This window comes from Hypomesus transpacificus, chromosome 18 (assembly GCF_021917145.1).
Source record: "Hypomesus transpacificus isolate Combined female chromosome 18, fHypTra1, whole genome shotgun sequence".
Lineage (NCBI taxonomy): Eukaryota > Metazoa > Chordata > Actinopteri > Osmeriformes > Osmeridae > Hypomesus > Hypomesus transpacificus.
The window spans coordinates 4,278,012-4,299,501 of NC_061077.1; the positions used below are offsets into that span (position 1 = coordinate 4,278,012).

Sequence of the window (21,490 nt, forward strand, 5' to 3'; positions counted from 1 at the left end):
CAACAGATAATGTCATGATAACCTTATCTTTGGTTTTCTTTAGCGAAGATTTGATCAGACACGACCCAAATGTTCAGAAAGTAGGTCGATAGAAACCTTTTACAACGCTGTTTCCATGCTTTGTCTGTGTTCTTTGTTGTTAAGCGACCGCTGTGGGTTTTTTCTTCATATCCTTTAGTCAGAAGACCGTTTACGCACAGGTGGGAGATACCCGCTTTATAGGACAACCCCCTCTCCTCAGACAGTTCCTCAGCGGATGATGTGAGCAAGTGACATTTTGCCGTTGCGGTTCGGGACAGGAGGCTAAGCGTCTCTTCAAACAGGTGTGCGGCTGCCCGAATCAGTTTCATGAGCATTTTTCCAGATAATAACGAAAGGGAGAAAGCTATCCCAACGTCGCGAAGAAAGACTCCTCGAAGCGGGACAGAGGTAGGGGACAAGGAAATCAAAAGCCACATCTTAGCTATTTTTTACTATTTTAAAAATATAACGTTCCGAACGCGAACGCTATGGCAACAAAAAAAGCATGCATGGATCTACCGAAAAGGAGCCGAAGTCCTGTCGTGTTGGAGGCTGAGATGTTTAGCGAATTTCAGGACTGGTGTCTCCGGACTTATGGGGACTCGGGTAAAACAAAGACCGTCACCCGGCGAAAATACAACAAAATCATGCAGACACTACTGCAAAATGAGGAGACGGACGGCATGTATGTCGACAATAGTCACATAAACGCCAAATTTAAATTTTGGGTTAAGTCAAAGGGGTTTCAGGTCGGGACCAACATTTTGGGGGAGCACAACAAGAAAGGAGCATCAGGGAAGCCAGTGCTTTACGTCCCGGTCAAGTCAACGGTAAAGTGCAGTCTATATCCTATATTTGTGTGTATGTGTGCGTGTGCGTGTTTGTGTGTGTGTAGCCTAAGTGAAACGTCCAGTCAATAAACCTAACAGTCGGCTTTTAATAGCCTATGATAAGACACACCATCTGGGTTAATATTGCAACTTTGATCGTTTTAATGATCACCCTCACCTTTTCAGAGAAAGGTTTAGTTTGTTGCTCGACTCTGTACACAGCACTCTCATCGCTAGCTGCCATAGCAACGCCGGTTCCTAGAGGCAATCGCAGTCGCTAACATACAGGTATCATGCTGTAGTCGCTTTGCGAGGTACAGTTTGTCCTGTCAATGGCATAATAACGAGCACGAGGCTAAGACCAGTGGTCTCTTGACAAAATGTTGATAAACCTGCCTGGTTAGTATCCTGACACGTAGGACAATCGTGTGCGTGCGCCCGTCTGGGCGACTCGGCGCGCGCGCACGAGGGCCATTGGCATACCCAATTTGATGGGTATGGGTGCTTGGCGTGGCAATCGGAGGATGGCATTATTTTAAGATTTGTGGACTAAAGCTTTGGAAGATGGTTATTTTATTCAACCTGTAGCTGTAGAATATAGAAAAGTAGGCCTCAACACTCCTAACGATGTCCCATGGGCAATGCTCGCGCACTGGGGTACCCAGCCCAGGGCATCTCGAAAGCTTTGATAAATGATCTAATTCTCTAGATCTCGATGTGACGCTCAGTTGTTTATTATTTAAAACCAATTAAAATGTCATCATTGACGGAAGCTATTTGTACTTAATTTAAGTAAAGATGTGTTACAATCCGGACTGATGCCACAGTTTGCATTGTCCTGAGCAGGATATCTGCGCATTGGCCCAAAGGCACCCGTTGCTCTGGTAACCTGTTCGCTTGCTGCATATCTTTTTATTAGCCCCCACCCCACCTCGCCTGTGCAGCTGACCACACTGACAATTGATCATTTCTATATGCACCACAATATAAATAAATACATCTAAAAGGTATTAGGTTTGACACGAGGACTGTCGCGAGCGTTTAGATCTCAACACAGGGGCTTCTGCAGGAACAAAGAGTAGCGCCCAGCCCAGCGACTAACAGCGGCGCACTCTTTCAAATAAAGTTATCTACACATTTCAAGCTAACAGTTTATTTGGATTTGTCATTATTTCAACACGTGACTAGAGTATATTATTTAACTAATTTATTGTACATTTTCTATTCTCTATCACAGGTTTATATAAACTGAGGAATAAAAGGCCCCAAATCAAAACTGCACTGACTGCACTATCATAAATCACCTTCAGGGAATTAGCCAACATTGTTAGGAAATAATCTAAGGACCACAAAGATCAGCAGCAATGTTAACAAACTCAGAAATGTGCCCTGATGAGGTATGGGATGTTTGATGTGATTCTACTACTGCTCAGGTTTAGTGCGTCTGTGTCCATGACACAGGTTGAATGTGGGTTAAATGGTGTTTAATTCACCTACTCAGGATTATGTTTCATTTCAGCCCAGTGCCACTTGACAGGAGCAGGTGGTGTCTTGGCAGGTGCAGAGTGTCCCTGTTTTTGTTGTAGATTGATTCGGCAGGTAACAGATCATTTGTAATAATACATGTATAAACTGGAAGACCATAAATATATTGCCACCCATTGGCATTTTGTCACCATTATGAACTCTTAAATGCCCTACTTTCCAACATGATCAATCTTTGATTACTTGCAGAGCACAGCCAAGATTTATGGACAAGGCACATCTCCGCTAAACTGCAAAATGCCTTACCTGTTAAAAGCGGGGCAATGCTTTCTGACAGGTAAAACACAGTGATTATTGTAGTGGGTAACTTTCCTCTGGCTAACCCCCCATGTAAGTACAATTAGACAATGAACAAAACAAGAAAAACAAACACTAGCTGGTAATTCCAGCACAAAGGGGCGGGCCAGTATGATGTCAAAGAAAGAATCTGAGAAGATGAGGTGTAATGAGATGCTACAAAAGTGTGTCAAATACTGTGTGTGTATTTAGTTGGTTATAATACACACAGGAACACACAAAGCTCCCCACGCACGGCTGCAGGGCGGGGGCGTGTCTCCTGAGCGTGTGCATCGGAGGCCCTGCTGCAGCTGCTCCTGGGGTGTGCCAAGTTTCCGTGTGAGGGCAGGCGGGGGGGCGAACACTGGGGACGTCAGGGTGGGGGCAGGGAGGGATGCTGGGTGAGGGGCAGACAGAGGAGGTTTCTTCACTTAGGGCCACACAAGGCAGTCCCAGTGTGTCCTGGAGATAAAGGAGAGAGATACAGACTCTGAGGGGGTTTGAAGAGTTTTGTACAGGCCTAGTGTAGACTTCATTTAAGACAGTTCTGAGATTGTCTGGACTTGCTCTCTCTCTCTCTCTCTCTCTCTCTCTCTCTCTCTCTCTCTCTCTCTCTTTACAGTATTTCATAGTCTCTCTCGTCTCGCCCTCTTTCTGGATCTCCGAGAGCCTTGTTCTGGAAATCCACTGCTTAGAGAATGCAGCCAGCCGCAGTGTGGGGATGCAACCTTGTTTAGCTCTCATTATGTCCTGATTAGAACAGAGAAAGGAGGAGGGATACAGGACTGTGGAGAGAGACATGCATGCCACTCGTAACTATACACCACAGCCATATTCGGTGCAGTCAAAAAAACAGAACCTCTGGATGTTTTCGTCAGACATATTGTCCCATTTTGTCAGTTCTATGGTTGTTATTATCTATTAAGCCTTATTTACACTAATCCTACAGAAACCCACCATCCACATATAGTATATACAGTGTTTCTTGTAGCCAGCAGGCCTCCTCGGCCAACACAGTCTTTTATTTTCAAAGAGGAATGTTCCGTGCCTCTTCCCCTTCTTGCTCTGAACATGGCACAGAAACATTTTAACGGATGAGAGCGGTCGCTTTTTGTTGCCATGCCAACAGAAACCTGTAAATATCTCCATCCGTCTCTTACAATCGGTTTCGGTGGCCCTTTCATACGCACACGCACACACGCACACACGCACACACACACTCACGAGAGAATAGAAAAATGTTTGTCATGGGACTACTTATGTGCTGGGGTTAAAATCACTCACAGATATTTTTCATAAATGAAGAAATATTATTAGGCTATATTTGTGCTTCACCCTCAGATCATAAGATAACATTATCATTACTATCTGATCAATTAGTCCACAAATCCCCTGAGAGCTACCCCTTGGTGGAGGGGGCATAGAGTCAAAAGAATAGCTCTCCTTTCATTCAACATTTGCATTGATGCTAATATTTTGCATGGCACATTTCCAGCATAATCCGCCGTTTTGTTCCTCCTCTTTCATTCTCTCTACCTTATATATATATATGGCTGCACGTGGGGGAATACACTAAACCCGAACCCACCGTTCAACCTCCCTTCTCCACACATGCATGACCCACCTCTTGATTCGCAAGAATTGATCCTTATGTTATTACCATTTGGTAATGGTAAAGGCCTACCTTGTGATGCAGATGTTTCAAATCAGCATACGCAAGCACACATGAAACGCACACACACATGCAGACAAAGGAACACCTCACCTCTTTTTGTGAATGAGGCCTCTTGAATAAGACGATACAACACCAGACACGGGATCATTGTTGGAGACAAGCCCGTTTAAAAATGTGTGTTGTTGAGATTTTGGAAGAAAATTCAGAAATTTGAGGACAGTCTAGGTTGTGTACATGTATTGTGTGTGTCCATACAAAGAGGGGGTCGTGGATCACACTGCTCTGTTTTTCCTCCCCTCAGCACCCTCTGTTGCCATGGAGAGATATTTCTTTGCTCCCATAGGAGGAGAAATTAACACCATTTTTAACTGGCCCGGGGGCCTCCCCCCTGTGTGGGAGAGAGTCTGAGCTCTGCTCCAGATACACACACACACAATCTTACGACAGAGCTAATCTCAATACCTCACTGCTACTGTCATTTTTTACACATTTGCTCTACCAGCGTTTATCAAACTAGGCCACTGTAATAGTATGGGGTAACAACCAGAATATGACAAAAAAGGAGAATGTAAGATTCCAGTGGGATGGCTATGAGTGTCCTCTTCACAGGTAATGTTGAGACATTGGGCTCTGTTGACGTTTAGTCTGGAGAGCATAGGACAGGCTGTGACAGGGGCCTGCGTCAGGTATTGGGGATGTCACATGTTCTATCATGGCATGATCATCATGGGGGAGAGACAGAAAAAGAGAGAGATGCAGATTGAGGGAGGCAGTAGGACAGTAGAGGAGGGGGGAGTGTGGTATCCCTAATGTGGATTTAATGAAGGGACTTATGAACTGAGGGAGGAGAAAGATGGAGAAAAAAAGAAAGAAAGGAAGGGAGGCAGGGACGACACAGGGTGAGAGTGAAAACAAGAGGGATAGAGATAATGCTCTCTCTTTCTTTGAACCTTATTAGACTGTCCCAGTCCCTAAGATCAGCACTCTCCAAGGAGCCTAGACACACACACACAAACACACAAACACACACGCACACACAGGCTCTCCCATTTATACTTCCATTACCCTGCTGATGGGTTTACAGGGGGGAGATGGGGCTTTAAAAGGTGACCTGTTGTCACATCTGCAATGAGATAATCGGAGCTACAGTAGGAGCTATGTTGACACACCCACCCCCATTCACCCCCCCTGTTCACCCCCACCCCTATGTCCTGGGAGCCCGCAGCAGACCACTCTGCCTCCCATACAACCACAGGAACAGCTACAACCATCTTGCAAAAGCAAACATTCATGTCACCAGGGACAGGTTATTCTACTGTTTGTTCAATGTTCATTTGATACAATAGAGGCCTTGCATATATATTCACACTCTGCTATGTGGTGTTGAGGCTATAATGACATTGTTATTGCTGCAGTGTCCTTTTTCCATTGGGGGTAATTTTATACCATTTTCATTTTGCTGTGTTTCTACGTGCTGGGTCTCCTGTCTCCTGTCCCTCTCTCTTCCAGCCCTGTCTGTGTGACCCAGCTGCCCCCCCCCCCCCCCCAACCCCCCACTCTGGCCTGACTGTGTGCAGGACTGCTCGGCTCTCCCCTCAGCGACTCTCCGCTAGAGTGTGTGACTGTCAGGGGCGGTGGGGGCAGCTGATTCAACCCCTCCAGTCTCCTAGCAACAGAGCTGTTTGGAGCGGGACAGGGAAAGAGAGAGAGATAGAGAGTGAGAAGAGGGAATGGGGGTGGTGTGCTGTGGCTGGGGAGAGCAAAGTCCTACGGGATTAGGAGGATGGAGAGAAGGAAAAGGGATGGGATGGGGGGGTGTTGTGAGTTTTGTGTTGATAGGTTTATGTGGTGATGGTGATTAGGGATGCTGACATTTCTGTTTCCTTCTGTAAAACGTTGAGATGCTGATGAGAGCAAATATCTACAGACCTATTCAACAGCTGTTCTCCTTTGAGATTCTTCGTCTCCACGGTGTGTGTGCTATACCAAGTAAACATGGAGAGCATTTAAACACACATGTGGAACACCAGAACGAGACACACCGATTTGGTCATACACACGTGAAGAGGGGGCCAAGTCTCCCCTTTCTCTGTGTGGGACATCCAGGACTTCCTGAAACAAGGACAACTTAAGAACAACAGGAATCTTGCTCTGCTGAGGTTGTGACATAATCCCAGTGTAGGGCCCACCGTTCCAACAGATCCACACCTGAAACATATCTTGGCACTGTAGGTGCCATGGCCAGGTGTGTTGGTTTGCACCCGTTCAGGTGGGGGAAATAATGGGGATGACAACATCAACCGTGAATACACACTACTGTAGCTCTGAATATTGGAGAGATACAATTTGGCACAAATCTATCGTATCCATTTCAGAATGGATACCGAGGTCTGGGTCTCTGGTCGGATGAGATTATTTAAATCCAGTGTGAATGGACCTCCCCCTATTGTCCCAAACAGTGATGGCGTTGTCATACAGGAGTGAAAACATGGAGGGCAGATTAGGGTGATGTTGATGAGGTGGAGGATTGCTATTATTTCATTATTACCATTACATTTAGAACATGCTGACAGGGAGAGGGGCTAGAGAGGGCCGGATTAAAACAAACCCGCTCTGTGAGCTGGTTTTAGTTGCCATGGCAACGATCATTACCTCGCACTTGGGAGAGCAGGAGCAAGGAGGAAGGGGGTGGGAGTGGTGGGGGGGGGGGGGGGGCGTACGGGGCAGAGGTAGGGAGGAGGAGAGGGACACAGTTGGGGGAGGAGGCAGGGAAACAGAAATGTCAGATTGCATTGACAGGACAGAAATACCAGAGAAGAGGAAGAGAGTAAGATTCCACTGTGATGCTCAGGGATAACTTTCTGAACTCTAGATCTTCCTCCTGCTCCAATAAGGAAGAACAGCCACCTCAACATCCTCAGAATAAGGCCTCCCTCACTACTAGAATAAAGGATTTGTATATTTATATGTATAGAATAACGCAGGTGATTATTATTTTATCTGGGTCTGAACTACATGAACCAGTAATTACCACTAAATAAATGGTACATTTCTACAATAAACAATGAATAATACAAATCACTACAGCAAGAGGGTCAGTAAGAGAACTGAATACAGGAATAAAGGTAACGAACTAAGCTGATGAGAGTAAATGGTGAAAGGGTAAGGGAAAATGGAGAGTGAGTGAAAGAGAAAGAAAAGACGAAAGAAAATGCACAGGTGAACAAATGAAAGAAAGCCCCATGTGTTCTTATGGGATGAGGCCGTTGTCGTAGCAATTCCAGTTCCATGGTGTGTCACATGACCTTCTGCCCTGCACACCTGCCCAAGAGAGATCGGTCGCAGTTTCTATGGTGACGGGGTCAGCGTTATGGGAAACAGGGTAGTTGCTGACGGTGTTGGTAGGAGGGGCTGTTGGTGCCGTACTGTAGAGGTGGTGTTATTTTTAAACCCTGCAGAGATGAGTTGGTGCCCAGCCCACCTAAGCCCCAGCCATTTCGACCCCTCTAACTAAGTAACAGCACCTGTGTGTGTTTAACCATCGAGATAGAGGATGGACCTGCCCACCACAGTAATCTTGCTTGTATTGTTGGTCATGTTGGTCTAGTATGTGCTATGTGAGTGTGATGATCACATTTGGAACTGTTTTCCACACATATTTTGTATTTCTTAGATGATACATTTGTTCACTGTGGACATTAAGTCTGAAAGCCCCAGGCAAGAGACTAATTTGAGCTTCTCTGTGTTTCAGTGTTCAGACGGGGGCTCGGCCCAGGACAGCTCCTCCCTGAAGCGGGTGGCGGTGGTGGAGGATTTCTTTGACATCATATATGCCATGCATGTGGAGATGGGTGCTGACCCTGGCAGGGCACCTAAACATGCTGGCCAGAAGAAGACCTACAAAGCAGTAAGATGGTCACCTGACACATTCCACATCAGCGGTTCTGTAACCATTTGTTCTCTTAGGCAGTGATACATGTTGTTTCTAAGAAAAACTTTTTATTCCTGGCGTCAGTTACCATGGCAACTATTTACCGTTGTCAAGAGGAGACGAAAAGCATAAACACTCCTATACGTATTTCCAGATGAGGTATTGTGTCTTGTCGTTCGTCAAGGCCAGTTGTATTGAGCATACAGTGAGGTTCTGCACTCTCTCCCAGTGACACGAGACAAAGTGAGGTCCCTTGTCTGCAGCCGGGGGGGGATGTTGGGGAAACAGGAGGGGTTTAGGAGGGGTGGGTGTCTGTCTTGTGAGGCAGGGTTTGTAGGGGTGAGAATGGCTCTAACACACCCCTGGGGACCAGAGCAGCCTGAACCCTTCCTCCTCCTCGTGCCCCTGCCCAGTGGAGGGGTCCTGTCATGTCTCATAGCTCCTACCCTTTTGTGAAAGCAGCGCCAATGGGGCAGGATATAATATGGAACTGTCACTGTGGCCTTCTGGGAAGTGTAGACTCCTCTGGGTGGCCTTTCCCTCTCCGCTGCCTGGAGGGGCAGGGAGGGAGAGGGGGAAGGGGGGAGCCAGGCACCCCTGCTGCCTCCCCATGGTCACGCGAAGGTCGCATTTAGTAGGGAAGTGCCAGGGGGGCACACAGGCAGATGTAAACAGAGAAGGGAGGCATATATCTCCACTACAGAGAGAAACCGGAGTATATATGAGTCAGCTGCACCTGGGAGAGGAGGAGAAGAGAGCAGGAAAATTGGCACCAGTTCTGTTCAGATAATCAAAACAGAACTGGTGAAAGATAAAGGGTGGAATCAGGCCATCCGCAGACAGAAGAGAGAGTGTAGAGACAGGATGTCTCTCTGTGCCATGCTTAGATAACACACAATCACAGACTGAGCAAATGAGCACACATGTCCTCTGCCTGAGGTGCACAGTACAGAAGTATCAAGGGGAAAGAAGGAAAAATACCCAATATACAGAGTTTGGATTTAATTAAAAACCAAGTTAATGTTGGTATCTTGGTTAAAGCCCCGTTCTCCCTGTCCTGACCCTGTCTGTGTGCCTGCCTCTCTTCCCTGGTGCAGATAGCAGAGACTTATGCCTTCCTGCCCAGGGAGGCGGTGACACGCTTCCTAATGAGCTGTGGAGAGTGTCAGAAGAGGATGCACATCAACCCCAGCACTGCCGAGTTCAAAGGTGAGCCCCCCCTAAGCCTCTATAATTATTTATCAATTCATGTCCTGGCTAATCAAAGGGCTGTATTTATGAAATGTTGGGAATTTTGATGGTAAGTGATGACCAGACTTACACACAACTCGATGGCAAATCTGTCCAATAAAGGTGTCTTATGTGTTTGAGGTTTTTTATACATTTCTAGTGGCTTAGAAGGGTTGAGTCCAGTTCAGATTAGAGCCCATCATTAAGCACCATGATGTTGTAACAAATTGCTTTGAAACTGTCAGGACAGAATGGGCCGCTCCAAAAATGATCTTAGAGTCCCTCTAGTGACCATGTTAGAGAATGCAGACATTTCTCATTATCATTGTTTAATTTGAGTAGAAAGGAAATCTGACTGCATGGTCAGACCTTTAAGCTAATTATTGACTGTGGTTTATAATTGGGATGCAAAAAAACATATGATACCATATGTGATGTTTGGTGATAAGTCCTCTTTCTATGGTCTGCAGAAAATGATCGACCAACCTCGCTTGTCCCGGACCTCATTGACTACAACATGCCCCTTACTGCCACCTACCTAAAACAGATGAAACTACAGTGCATGACTGCCAATGAAAGGGTAAGTGTTTGTGTCTGTTTTTGAGTGTTTGTTTGTGTGTGTGTTTTTGTGTGTGTTTGTGTGTTGGGATATGGGTTCATGCATGGGATTGTACCTACATTTAAGAGAGAGGGACGCAATTGTACACTGAAAAAAAAGATGTACAGTATCTGTGAAGAAGAGTGTCCAATGGATATTGATGGGAAGAAAATGTTTCCCTTCCATTCAAGATTCAGGAAGGTATAGCAATGTTAACGAGCCTATACATGTGCATCATGATGCATTGGTCATCTGTTCAACAAATGTAAACAAGGATTTAACAGAGACAAAGGAAAGGAGCAGCATTAACCATTTGAAAAATATTTGGTTGCATTGGTGGCATGCATGGGCCTGTGCACGTGACATCAGATGCAAAGCTCCGCCTCATTCTAGGCTACTGCACTGGCAGATACACGCTCGCGCTGTGAGTGAAATTACCGAGCTGTCCAGAGTATTAAGGCAGAGACCTTTTTTTATTTTTTATTATAGGGCGGAAGAGTAGGCTTGGGTACTGCCCTTTAGGTAAGTTAGATGCAACGTGTTTTAAACCTACTTAATTATGAAGGTCATGTTTTTTGGTTTGAGAAATAAGCTAAGCTAAATAATTTCACAATTGGAAGACCAGATACATTTATCACCCTTCTGATTCCGACATGTGTTGACAGCCTCGTGATGACAGATCTTTATTTTATTTTTCTACTTTTTTTACCTTAAGCCATTTACTGATCAGTGTTATTGGGGAAGACTTGTAATTGACCTCTGCCGCCCCATTTGGTATCGAGCGTATGTTTACAGCAATCTGGTAGTCTCGCAATCACTTTTCACATCTCGCGCGTGGAGACCTTGCTTGGTAAAACCGATGTGGGTTATTTACTATCGGCCCACAATTAAGATGTGTTATCTCAACACTTGTTGTGTGCTATGTCAACGTCTTGACGAGTAGCTAAAATTTAAATCCGTTGATTCACTGTGTCGTTGTGCCAGATACAGTTTCATCCAGAGCTTTGGAATTAAATAACTTACAATGTGGAAGTAAAAAAAATCATTTTTAGTTTACAAACCTAGTAAAGTGTCTCCATCTCACTCTTTCTTTTCTTTCTCACTCCTCTCCAACCCTGTCTCTCCTCCCTCCCCCTCCGTTTATTACACCATGCATCACTTGCTACCTAATAGAGCCATCACCAAGTGTCTTAGTCCCCTTCAGAGGGTGCATGTCCTCAGGAGGATAGTCCTGTTAGTGTACAGATGTGGGGCTGTGTATGTGGATGGATCTGTTGTCTTGCCACACACCCATGTCATGCATGTGTTTGGTCAGAGCTTTGGAAGTACCATGGGTAGGCTAACCCTACATGAGTAGTACATGTTAGGTCATGGATGTGACAAGTAGTTACTTAACCATGATGTTTGGTCTTTGACTCAATGTTTAAATTATAACAACTACACTCAGAGGTTGTGTCAGAAAGGATTTCAGATATGCAGTATTGTGTGTAGTATATGTAGTGCCGTGTGTGCACTATATGTGTTGTATTGTAGCATTTGTAGAACCTGTGTCTGTGTTTTCATTGTTTTAGCCACACGCACGCAGTTTGTTTACTGATAGCAGAGGTGTTAGTGTACATGTACAAAGTGAACCCCAGAAATGTTTGTTTAGCATATTTGTGTGTGTATGTGTGTGCGTCCTCTCCTCAAGCCTACCCTGACCCTCGGGTCCCCCTGTGTTTGTGTTATGCTAGAGTGAGCACGTTTGAGGTTTCTACTTTCCCCAGTTAAAAATAGCAGGGCTTCAAGACACACATTATTTAACAGGGAGGTTTTCCCCTTTCCACTCAATTCTGCCCCTCCACTGCCTGGTTTGGGGAGTGAGCTCAGATCGGCTCTGTTTGAGTGTGTAGAACTGACAAAGCTTCTCAAGAAAGCAATCCATTTCAAAATGTAGTGAACGGTATTCAGTTCAAAATAACAAAACCTCAGATCATTTGTATCAGAAGTTGGTTAAAGGGGAGGCTAGTCTGTGTCTGGTGAGTCTGAGCGATCTCCCTCCACTGGGCTGTCCGCTCCCCTTTGCTTTTCCAGGGAAATCCAGTGGACCCCCCCCCCATCCTCCCTCCTCACGCTCTCTGTTTGTCCTCCCCCAGGATGACAGTTCGGTGAGCAGTGAGGACATGGACATGGCTGAGCCTACGTGGGTGTCAGCGGAGCCCCCAGTACCTGAGCTCAGTCCTCCCAATGCAGAGAGGCTCCCCAGCCCGAGGAGCACACTCAAGGAGGAGGAGGGTGAGACTGGCCTTCTGCTCTGTACCTGTGTTCACACCACACTCAATTCCATTGTCCGTGTCTGTACTGTGCTCTTTGTGATTTCTAGCTTTTGTGTATGTCTGTGTTGTGTAGGATAGACATCTATCCAATCTAGGTTAACCTTGCCTTAGAACTTAGCATTAGGTAATACCTCACTTTGTTGGTGAGTTGTTTTCTTGCCCGTATGCAGTATATCGTTATTAAGTTATTCATATTTACGGTCCCTTGCCACTCATTGGGTCTCAACACTGCGGTTTGAGATGAACATAGATTCATGGCCAGAAGGAAACAGCTTGCCTCATTCTTTTTTAACTAATCCAACCAAATCCGCTTTTCATGTTGGACGCCACTACTACCAGGGACCTTTCTCCCTGTCCCCTCCCCCTCCAGACCCTCTCATTTCCCTATCACTCCCCCTGTTCAACCCCATTAGATGACCCCCTGCTTCCCCCTGAACCTACATTCACTATGACAGTTGACCCCAATACTCACTTCCTGTACACATAAACACACAGAACAACAAATACAATGAACACCCATCCCCCCTACCCCAAGCTACAGATACATAGATCTCCATAGAGGATATAGTGAGGACAATACAAACACATAAACAACCTCTCGACCCCCCCTCTTTCTGGCTGACAGATGACGACTCCTCAGAGAGTGGTAGTGCCAATGGGCTGCCGGCTCTGACTTCACCAGAGGCATTGGCTGTGGCTGGGAACCCCCCAGATGGTGCGGTGCCCTACGGGGAGGTGAGGGAGAACGGGGTAAGCGCACCCTTGGACTTCAGCACCACCTCCTCATCCTCCTCAGAGGACCAGCAGCCGGTCAACCTGAGCGACCGACTGCCGCCCTCGGGGAGCCCTCCTCTGACGCCCTACCCTACCGATCCCAACAGGAAGTACCCTGCCAAACAGGACTACGGCAACAAGGTAAGGAAGGACCCTGTTTTGCACTGACCGCTATTTTGATGGCTGTTGTAAATATCATGCTGTAGCTTACAAGAAAAGCATTGAAGACAGTCCATTCAAATGTCAGTTGATATTTCTCAGTGCCGTGGAACACCGTTGTGTAGCTGTTTTGTGAAGCGTTTGTGTCTCTGTGTGTACAGTCTCCACAGTACAGCTCAGGAAGCTACGATTCTGTAAAGACTGAACTGAGCATGAGCGCAGAAGACCTTACTGCGGGCCGTGCACAGATCATCGATGATGACGATGATGACCATGACGATCACGATGACAGTGATAAGATAACTGATGCCGAAGGCATGGACCCTGAGAGGCTGAAAGCTTTCAATGTGAGTCCCTTCTAAATCTTCCCTACTTTAGGGAAGTGAGTACAACTACTGTAGTCTTTTTTAGCAGACGCTCTTATCCAACTACTACTCTACAACTACTTTAGGACTGAGTACAATTCTTACTGACTTATTAAGTGTAGAATTTTAGAGTCAGAATGATGAGATAAAGTATTATTTTATTTATTATTTAATTGTTCCTTGCCCAATACAACCATATCCTTCTTAATTCTCTTTAATTCTTTGCTCTCCATTTTTACTCCTCCCCCTCTGGCTTACCCTCTCCTCCATCTCCCACGCTTTATACTCCATCCATCCACCCCTTCTCGGCTCTACACGCCGCTCAAAACATCCAACCCCTCCCCCCCTTGCTCTACATCAATTATCCTTTTCTCTGCTTTCCACCTGCCCTCCCACTCCATCCCCCTATCCCCCTCCCACTCTCCCTCCTCTGCCCCCTGTCAGATGTTTGTGCGTCTGTTTGTGGATGAGAACCTGGACCGCATGGTCCCCATCTCCAAACAACCCAAGGAGAAGATCCAGGCCATCATTGAGTCCTGCAGCCGCCAGTTCCCAGAGTTCCAGGAGCGCTCTCGCAAGCGCATCCGTACCTACCTCAAGTCCTGCCGCCGCATGAAGAAGGGTGGTTTTGAGGTAGGCAGGCCCAGTCTGTGTCCCGGCCATACCTACCAAGCCTCTCTGTAACCCCGCACACCCTCTCCAACGCTGATGGTGCTCTTGAAGGCAGGGCTTATTTGAGGCACTTGAAGGCTTGAAGTAGTAGATTTCAATTAATATGGAATGTTCCTGTTTGGAGGTTGACACAAATAAAAATAAAAACCACTAAAGCGCTTTCGAATTTTGTACATTCTGTAATTTTCTGTGGATGTTTCCAGACTCGACCCACGCCTCCCCACCTAACTTCGGCCATGGCTGAAAACATCCTGGCTGCTGCCTGTGAGAGTGAAACACGCAACGCTGCCAAGAGGATGCGACTAGATACCTACCAAGCCCCTGTGAGTGTGCCAGCAGACTTCTGTCAAAGGATTCACTGGTGGTGTTTGTTTTAAAGTCTACAGTGCGACTTTGCCTGCTTTCGACCAGTGGCTGGGGTTGAAGCCAACATTATGAGCAGGTCATTATGCTGTTCATCCCCTGCAGGAGGAGTCTGCTACTGCTGACAAGTCCAGTCCCAGGGACCCGGCCTCTGTGGCCCACTCAGGCTTCGCCCTCGCAGCCTCAGCATACTCCCAGGACCAGCTCTACACCAACGGAGGCCTCAACTATAGTTTCCGTGGTTATGGGACAGTTAACAGCAACCAGCAGACCACTGGTTCAACGCAGACCAATGGTGAGCTGCTTTGAGCATCACAGACTTATTTATACACGCATCAGGGGTACTTCCTAAGGATCATCTTTCAGTGCTAATTACTTTTTTTATCCGTTTTCGCTCCAGGTCCCACTGATCTCAGTATGAAATCTGCAGCTCCTAACTCCTCTTCCTCCAGCGCCAACAGTCATGATCAGGGTGGAGGTGGGGGCGGAGCCTCAGCTCAGCTAAGCCTCCCGGAGGTGACTGCTGTGCGACAGCTGATCGCTGGCTACCGGGAGTCTGCAGCCTTCCTACTCCGCTCAGCAGATGAGCTGGAGAACCTGATCCTGCAGCAGAACTGAGTTTAAGCTGAGCAGGACTAGGCCCAACCAGGCCCAACCAGGCCCAACGGGGCCAGACCTTCTCCCAGCCCGTCCTCCTGTATCTCAACACCACACACATTCGGGAAGACTCTTAATCATGCAGAGATGCAAACACACACAGTGAATTTGCAGCGCACAACTGGACGATACCTAAGGTACAAGAGTACAAATGTGTGTGTTTGTATTGCATAGGTCTGGAACATCATAGTAGCAGAATTAATCATTTACTGTGCTCATTTACTTCACCATACTCTTAGTATCCAGTTAACTTGTGCCATCCTCATGACTCTCTCCCTGTCCCTAACTGTTCTCTCTTCATTCACACTCCTTCACACCTTGCTTCATACAGTATATGTAGATATTTCTAATGGGACAATGAATTAGTGACAAAAAAAACAATTTCTTGTTATTTTACTTTTACATTGGGTGTTAGGGTCACACCATAAAGTTGCTCTCATGATGGTCAAGGAACTGCTGCTACCGATGTGACCACCTGCCATTGACCTGCTAACCTCAACAGCTAGGACTTGCTGAAATACTTATGCACAAGCACAGAGTTAAAGATGGATGGCAAAAAACAGACTGAAAGTTAGATGTTGATATGCTCTGTCCATCTGTCCTGTCTTAATACCTCTCTTAGTTTATTTGACTGTTTCTTTAGTCGGAGGCTTGAGGCCAGCATAGCTGAAGACTACAAATCTTAAAGTTTTTTTGTGTGTTGTTGTTCCAGTTCCAAATTGTTTGTTTCAAATTGTTGTGTTGATTTCACACTTCTGGGGCCAGATAATGAGAAGCTTGTGTATGCAAATAGTGGCCATATTCTACTGGAAAAAGTGAGGAAGATGGTGCAATATGAAAGATAATCAGTTATGGTGAGCTTACCTGGCCAAATAACTGTCCTCACACCCAAAATGGCTTAAACCTTATTGAAAGACTTTGCTGAAGGAGGTGTGTGTATGCTTTCATAACTACCTCCTCAGGCTGTCAGATTAGTAGAACACTTCTTTATAGCACTGTAGCTGAAAACTGTTGTTGTTGTTTGTTGTGAATGCTGCTCTTTATCTCTAACCTCATAACTGAGGCACTTTCATTGATTGGGACCAATCATACTGATCTGAGTAAAACAAGGAACCAGATGAGACCTGAGGTTTAAACTTAATTGTGGCAGGTAACTTTCTGTTACAAAATTAAATTTTCTTTTGTCAGTCACAGCCTATATATATTTTCAGTCACCATCGATATCCATTCATTTTGGTCAGGTTATTAGGTTTACATCGCTGGTTGGTTGCCAGCTTAAGGGAAAGAACCCCCACCATATCCCTTCACCCTCCTTCAACCCCCTCCCTGTTCTCCCTCTCTGCATGTCTCATTGAAATAAATCATGGTATGAAACACACAGTTTGAAATGGTAAAAAGAAAAAAAAAAATGAAGCAAAAGACAATCTTGAAAACGTGTGAGAACATGCGTCCCAGTTTACTCTCCCAGTTGTCTGCCATGGTGAGTCCGGTACGTGGGGTTGTCAGACTAGCCCAGACTGAGCTACAGCACGCTGTCTTCAACACAACGTCAATAGAGCACAACCCAGCACTGAAAAGTCACGTGTCGTCATTTGGTTTCTTTACTTTAGTCTTTTTTATTTGTTGTGTAGTATATGTATTTGTATTTGCAGTAGCCCTTTCAAGCACTTCGTACAACATTGACACAGTGACAGCATAATTACTCTATGAGCCTAAAACATTCCAACCAAGATTTTCCAAGCCGTCAAGCTCGTCCTCACCTTCCAGATTTGTTAGAAAATTCAGAACCCAGACACATACTTAGATTGTTTTGTCTCATTATCAGTAGTATGTGTTCAGTGTCCACATGACTAACATACATGTATTCATACACTTGTGTAGATAATTTCCAGGACAGTTCAGTCTATGATGAAGAATAAGCTGTCCCTTTACTGTCACCCTGATATGATTGGACTTCATTCTATTTCAAATATTAAATCTACTGCAAGTTTGGAAGCACTTTACAGCTCAGGGCTAGGGTAACCATACACATTTGTTTAATAATAACAACAGTTTCTGTGTAACAAGCAGCATGTCCTGGACTCTATAGGAGCATATAGAGCTGTAGCTTTATCTTTCACTTTTGATGTTCGTCTCTCTTACTTTTCTGTTGATGACACGCAGTCTGGTTTGATTTTGAAATGATACTCACTCCTGAAATGTTTAAGATACAGTTACAGAATGCCATGGGGGATATGCTTCAGTTATCGGGCCACCTAGTCAATGAGTAGTAAAGAGCTGGTGAAGTTCATTATATTTGGCACAGCACACATCAAATCAGTGGACTTTCTGTTCATGAATTGTTCAGAAATGACTGATTAGCAGGACTATTCTGGCTAGCAAACTGTTATTTTAAACTTTGTAGGCTAAATCCTTTTAACACATTTAAACATGTTATGTTGAGCTGGATAGACTTTGTTCCATATCCCACAGGGTATATCAATCAAGTTGATAGCTTTGCTTGGGGCTCTGTTCCTATACTCTTTAATGTCTTCCTGGTGTCCTCCACTTGCTCCCTGTCTACCTTCCCTAAAGTAGCCATACCAATATCCATATCAGGATGCTCCCTCACACTTCATCTGTTGTTACTGTATGATAACATAGTGTTGACCTAATCCGTCCAGTCAAATGTTTATTGAAAGAATATTTCAAACAACCATTTGCATTGTGTCTCCAAAAGAGGAACTTTGGACATTTAGTCCAATAGGTCTACAATGAGATATATATTTTAGGTGTGTGCTAAAGTTGCTGTGACTAATCAAAGACAACCATTTGTAAACATGTTTATTTCCAATGGCCAGTGGGACTTTTCTCTGTAATGACTGGACAATGTAATGTATAGATGTTTGATTAAAAATGCCCTGGTAGCTTGTGGATTGCTAAAGTGGTCAGATATATGTATAACTGTACAAAGGGTTATAAAAGAAACATTTTGAACCTTTAATTTATCTGTGGGTACAGCACTGTTTAAAAAAATCAAAGTGATTTCAGCCCTTGCCTGTTTTAACTTATGATTTAGTGGTGCTCTGTACTTCTATTGTTATTTATATTCTTTTGTTTGTTACCTCTCCTGTACTAACCAGAGACTGTAGCTCTGTGCAGGAGGTTGTACTGTGTAACAATGTGAAGCTTTGTGTTTTTTCCCTCTGGTTTTATGACTCAGTGAAGTGTGATGTTTACATGTACAGTTTTTAAAAACAATGTTCTTTTTTGCTTTCTTTTGTCCAAGTTATTCTCTCACCCTAACCCCCATTTGCTCAGATGTTTTATCTTTTTTTTTGCATTGCATCAAATGCAGATGTGGCCACTTTGACTTGTGGTCCGGTCACAAGTCCACCTCGTCAGAGTGGGGCTCAAGAACCAGGTGTGGGTGGCCTCTGGTAATGGCTGAGAGCATCTGAAAAGAGAATCTGGAGTGAGAGGGAGATTCATGACACCTCAAAGTGCACAATCAAAGGCATACAGAGTTCAGTTGCATCCAGCTACATTATAACAGACTTCTATAATTGCCAGAAAAATTCCCTGGCCTCGTCCTGGTTCCAATACCGGTTATTATTGGACAACAATCCTTGTTAGGTGCCCTTTGACATGTCGTCACATCTCCTCAGTGATGTAAAAGCCATTCCCCTCTCCTGGCCTTCGAGGGGAACACATGAACCTCAGGAAACACTGAATCTCTGAGTTTATTTTTGATCCATTGATCGCCACTGGTGTGACTCTTAGTCTCTACCTAATATCATTACATTTATACGAGATGTTTATCATTGTTTTGTACATTTATCAGTGTGATTTAAAAGTGGAGCTTTTTTCCAGTACATGTGACTGAATATTTTGATTTTTTGAAAAGTGTTTATAGGTATGGATATTTATTAATATATGTGAAACAACTAAAAAAGAAAAGACAAGGCAGACCTGTTTCATTAGTTTCATGCAAAACCACCCAGGTGGGATTCTCTGCCTCTTACATATCACTAAAGAGGGACTTGTGTTTGTTGAAAATAGCGCTTTTTCAGTGTTGCGTCAACTCTATGGTAAAAAAAAAACACATATTGGTTTACCAACAGCAGCATTGCAGAGCTCTCTTCTTCTTCTGAGATGTCAGTAAATGAATAAAACAGTGCGATGAGCTATCAAACTGAAACTTTGTTCGTTGTATTTTTTGTGTAATGAAAAAACGACATCCACAAGAATGCCGAAAAACTGAGTTTGAATGCAGTTAAACAAATTGACCACTAGAGGGTATTAAAGATTCATAACCCAACGCTTGCATGATCTTCATGGTTTACGGTCTACTGGTAAGATTGGCACATGAGACTAAACTGACCCTGACTATTGCTGCTCTAGACTCATATCTTCTCTGTATTAGTAAGTGGGTCATTTGAATAACATTGTCCTTAATGGGGTGACAGTGTGACTTTGTAAATAAGGGTAAGAATAGTGTAATTGTATTTTAAGGTAAAGTTACCAACCAAGGAAATCATATAAAAAAATCTGGAAATAACAGAAGAACTGAGTATTAATTACCTTACAGAAAAACCATGAACTGCATAAATACATAGCCAATATATATTTTTCTTTACTTTCTAAATGAGAAATTATTTTTAATTTGTTGTGCAGCTTGGATTTTTGTTTGACATTAATATTCACTTGGTTTGTTGAAGTGCATTCTTTACATTAGGAGAACTGAGTGTTCTTCTGCATCATATTAAAAACAGTATTACTTCTGTCCTACTAATCATCCACTAGACCCAACTGTATGTTTATTTCGCAATTGGAACCCCTCTCTTGAAATATAATGTGTGCTTACTCTTACTCTGAGAGGGAAAGCATGTTCATGGTCCACCATGATCATACCAGGTTTCTCTCTTTATTAGGTTGGGCGTGTTTCATGTGACTTTTCTAACCATACCTAGAAAACCAATATGAAAAAAAGTTATTCAACAGAGGCTCATGTGCTTCCTATTAAACTGTAATGTCTCATGTAAAGCTCTGGAGGGAACCAGAGTTTTCTGGACTGGCTGGTCATCATGACATGGGTCCTAACGGTGACCAGCCCAGAATAAATTTAGGGACAATCAATTTAGAGGACAGGCAGAGGAGATGTGAAGATTTGTGATGTTTGATGCCATTTTCCATTAGCCAAGTGCACTCATTCAACTCACTCGTCACTTTCTTTCCTCATGCAAGGATCAAAAATAACTCTTGGGTGGACATGCACATTCACCCTGGCAAACAGAGCGAATGTGACACCTTTGGCAACTTGTCAACTGGGTGAGCCTCCAAAATTGGGTTCCTTCTTTTTATTGCCTATTGCCAAATGACCACACTTACTAATGCAGTAACTGAAATATCCCTTGCAATGTGAAGGCCCTCCCCCATGTCCGACGGACTAGTTTTCCTGTGAAAATGTCAAGACTCAATTCATAAGTAGATTTAACAGGTCAGACTTCCTTCATAGACTACCACTGACTCAGGCTGCTGCTTTCATATGCCCTAGATTCCACTTTTATCTCTTGGCTCAAAGATCATCCAGCGTCCAGAAATACTCCCACTATTTTACATACAAGAAACCCTAGGACCAAAAAAGGATCACACCCTGTCAACTCAGGTTGCCAGTGAGGTCTGGTTCTCGGTAAATTAAAAACCAGATTTCAACTGGCAACCAACCTTCCAGAACTCTCACCTCATATCTCCAGGTGAACTCTCACCTACTTTGATGTCCCCTAATGCCAGGATAGCAAATACAACATCAGATTAGAACATGTTGGTACACTCTGTACATAACATTTGAGGACAAATGTATTTCACCAGATCAAGTGATGGTATTTCAACACATCTGAGAACTGCCTAGTCACTTAATATTTCCTGAATAGGAGGAACTGAACCAGGACATAAAACAGTCTCATCAATTCCTCACTCTGTATTGGCCCTATTATACATTAACAATCTCACCTCTTATCTGCTTGTCTTTCCCCATTGATCTCTAAACCTTAAACAAACAGGATGACCTTTATGTAAGTCTAGGAAGAAACTAAACCTG

General features: G+C 44.4%; 1 protein-coding gene across 1 annotated transcript; it reads left to right on the forward strand.

Moving 5' to 3' along the window:
- The first annotated feature begins 269 nt into the window (after window positions 1-269).
- nol4la (nucleolar protein 4-like a) lies at window positions 270-19,569 on the forward strand. Its single transcript, XM_047040936.1, has 11 exons — window positions 270-851; window positions 8,099-8,254; window positions 9,376-9,487; window positions 9,979-10,088; window positions 12,242-12,380; window positions 13,047-13,336; window positions 13,516-13,701; window positions 14,164-14,352; window positions 14,595-14,714; window positions 14,860-15,049; window positions 15,155-19,569. The coding sequence occupies exons 1-11, from the start codon at window positions 510-512 to the stop codon at window positions 15,370-15,372; spliced, it is 2,052 nt and encodes a 683-aa protein (XP_046896892.1). The 5' UTR covers window positions 270-509; the 3' UTR covers window positions 15,373-19,569.
- Window positions 19,570-21,490: the final 1,921 nt, after the last annotated feature.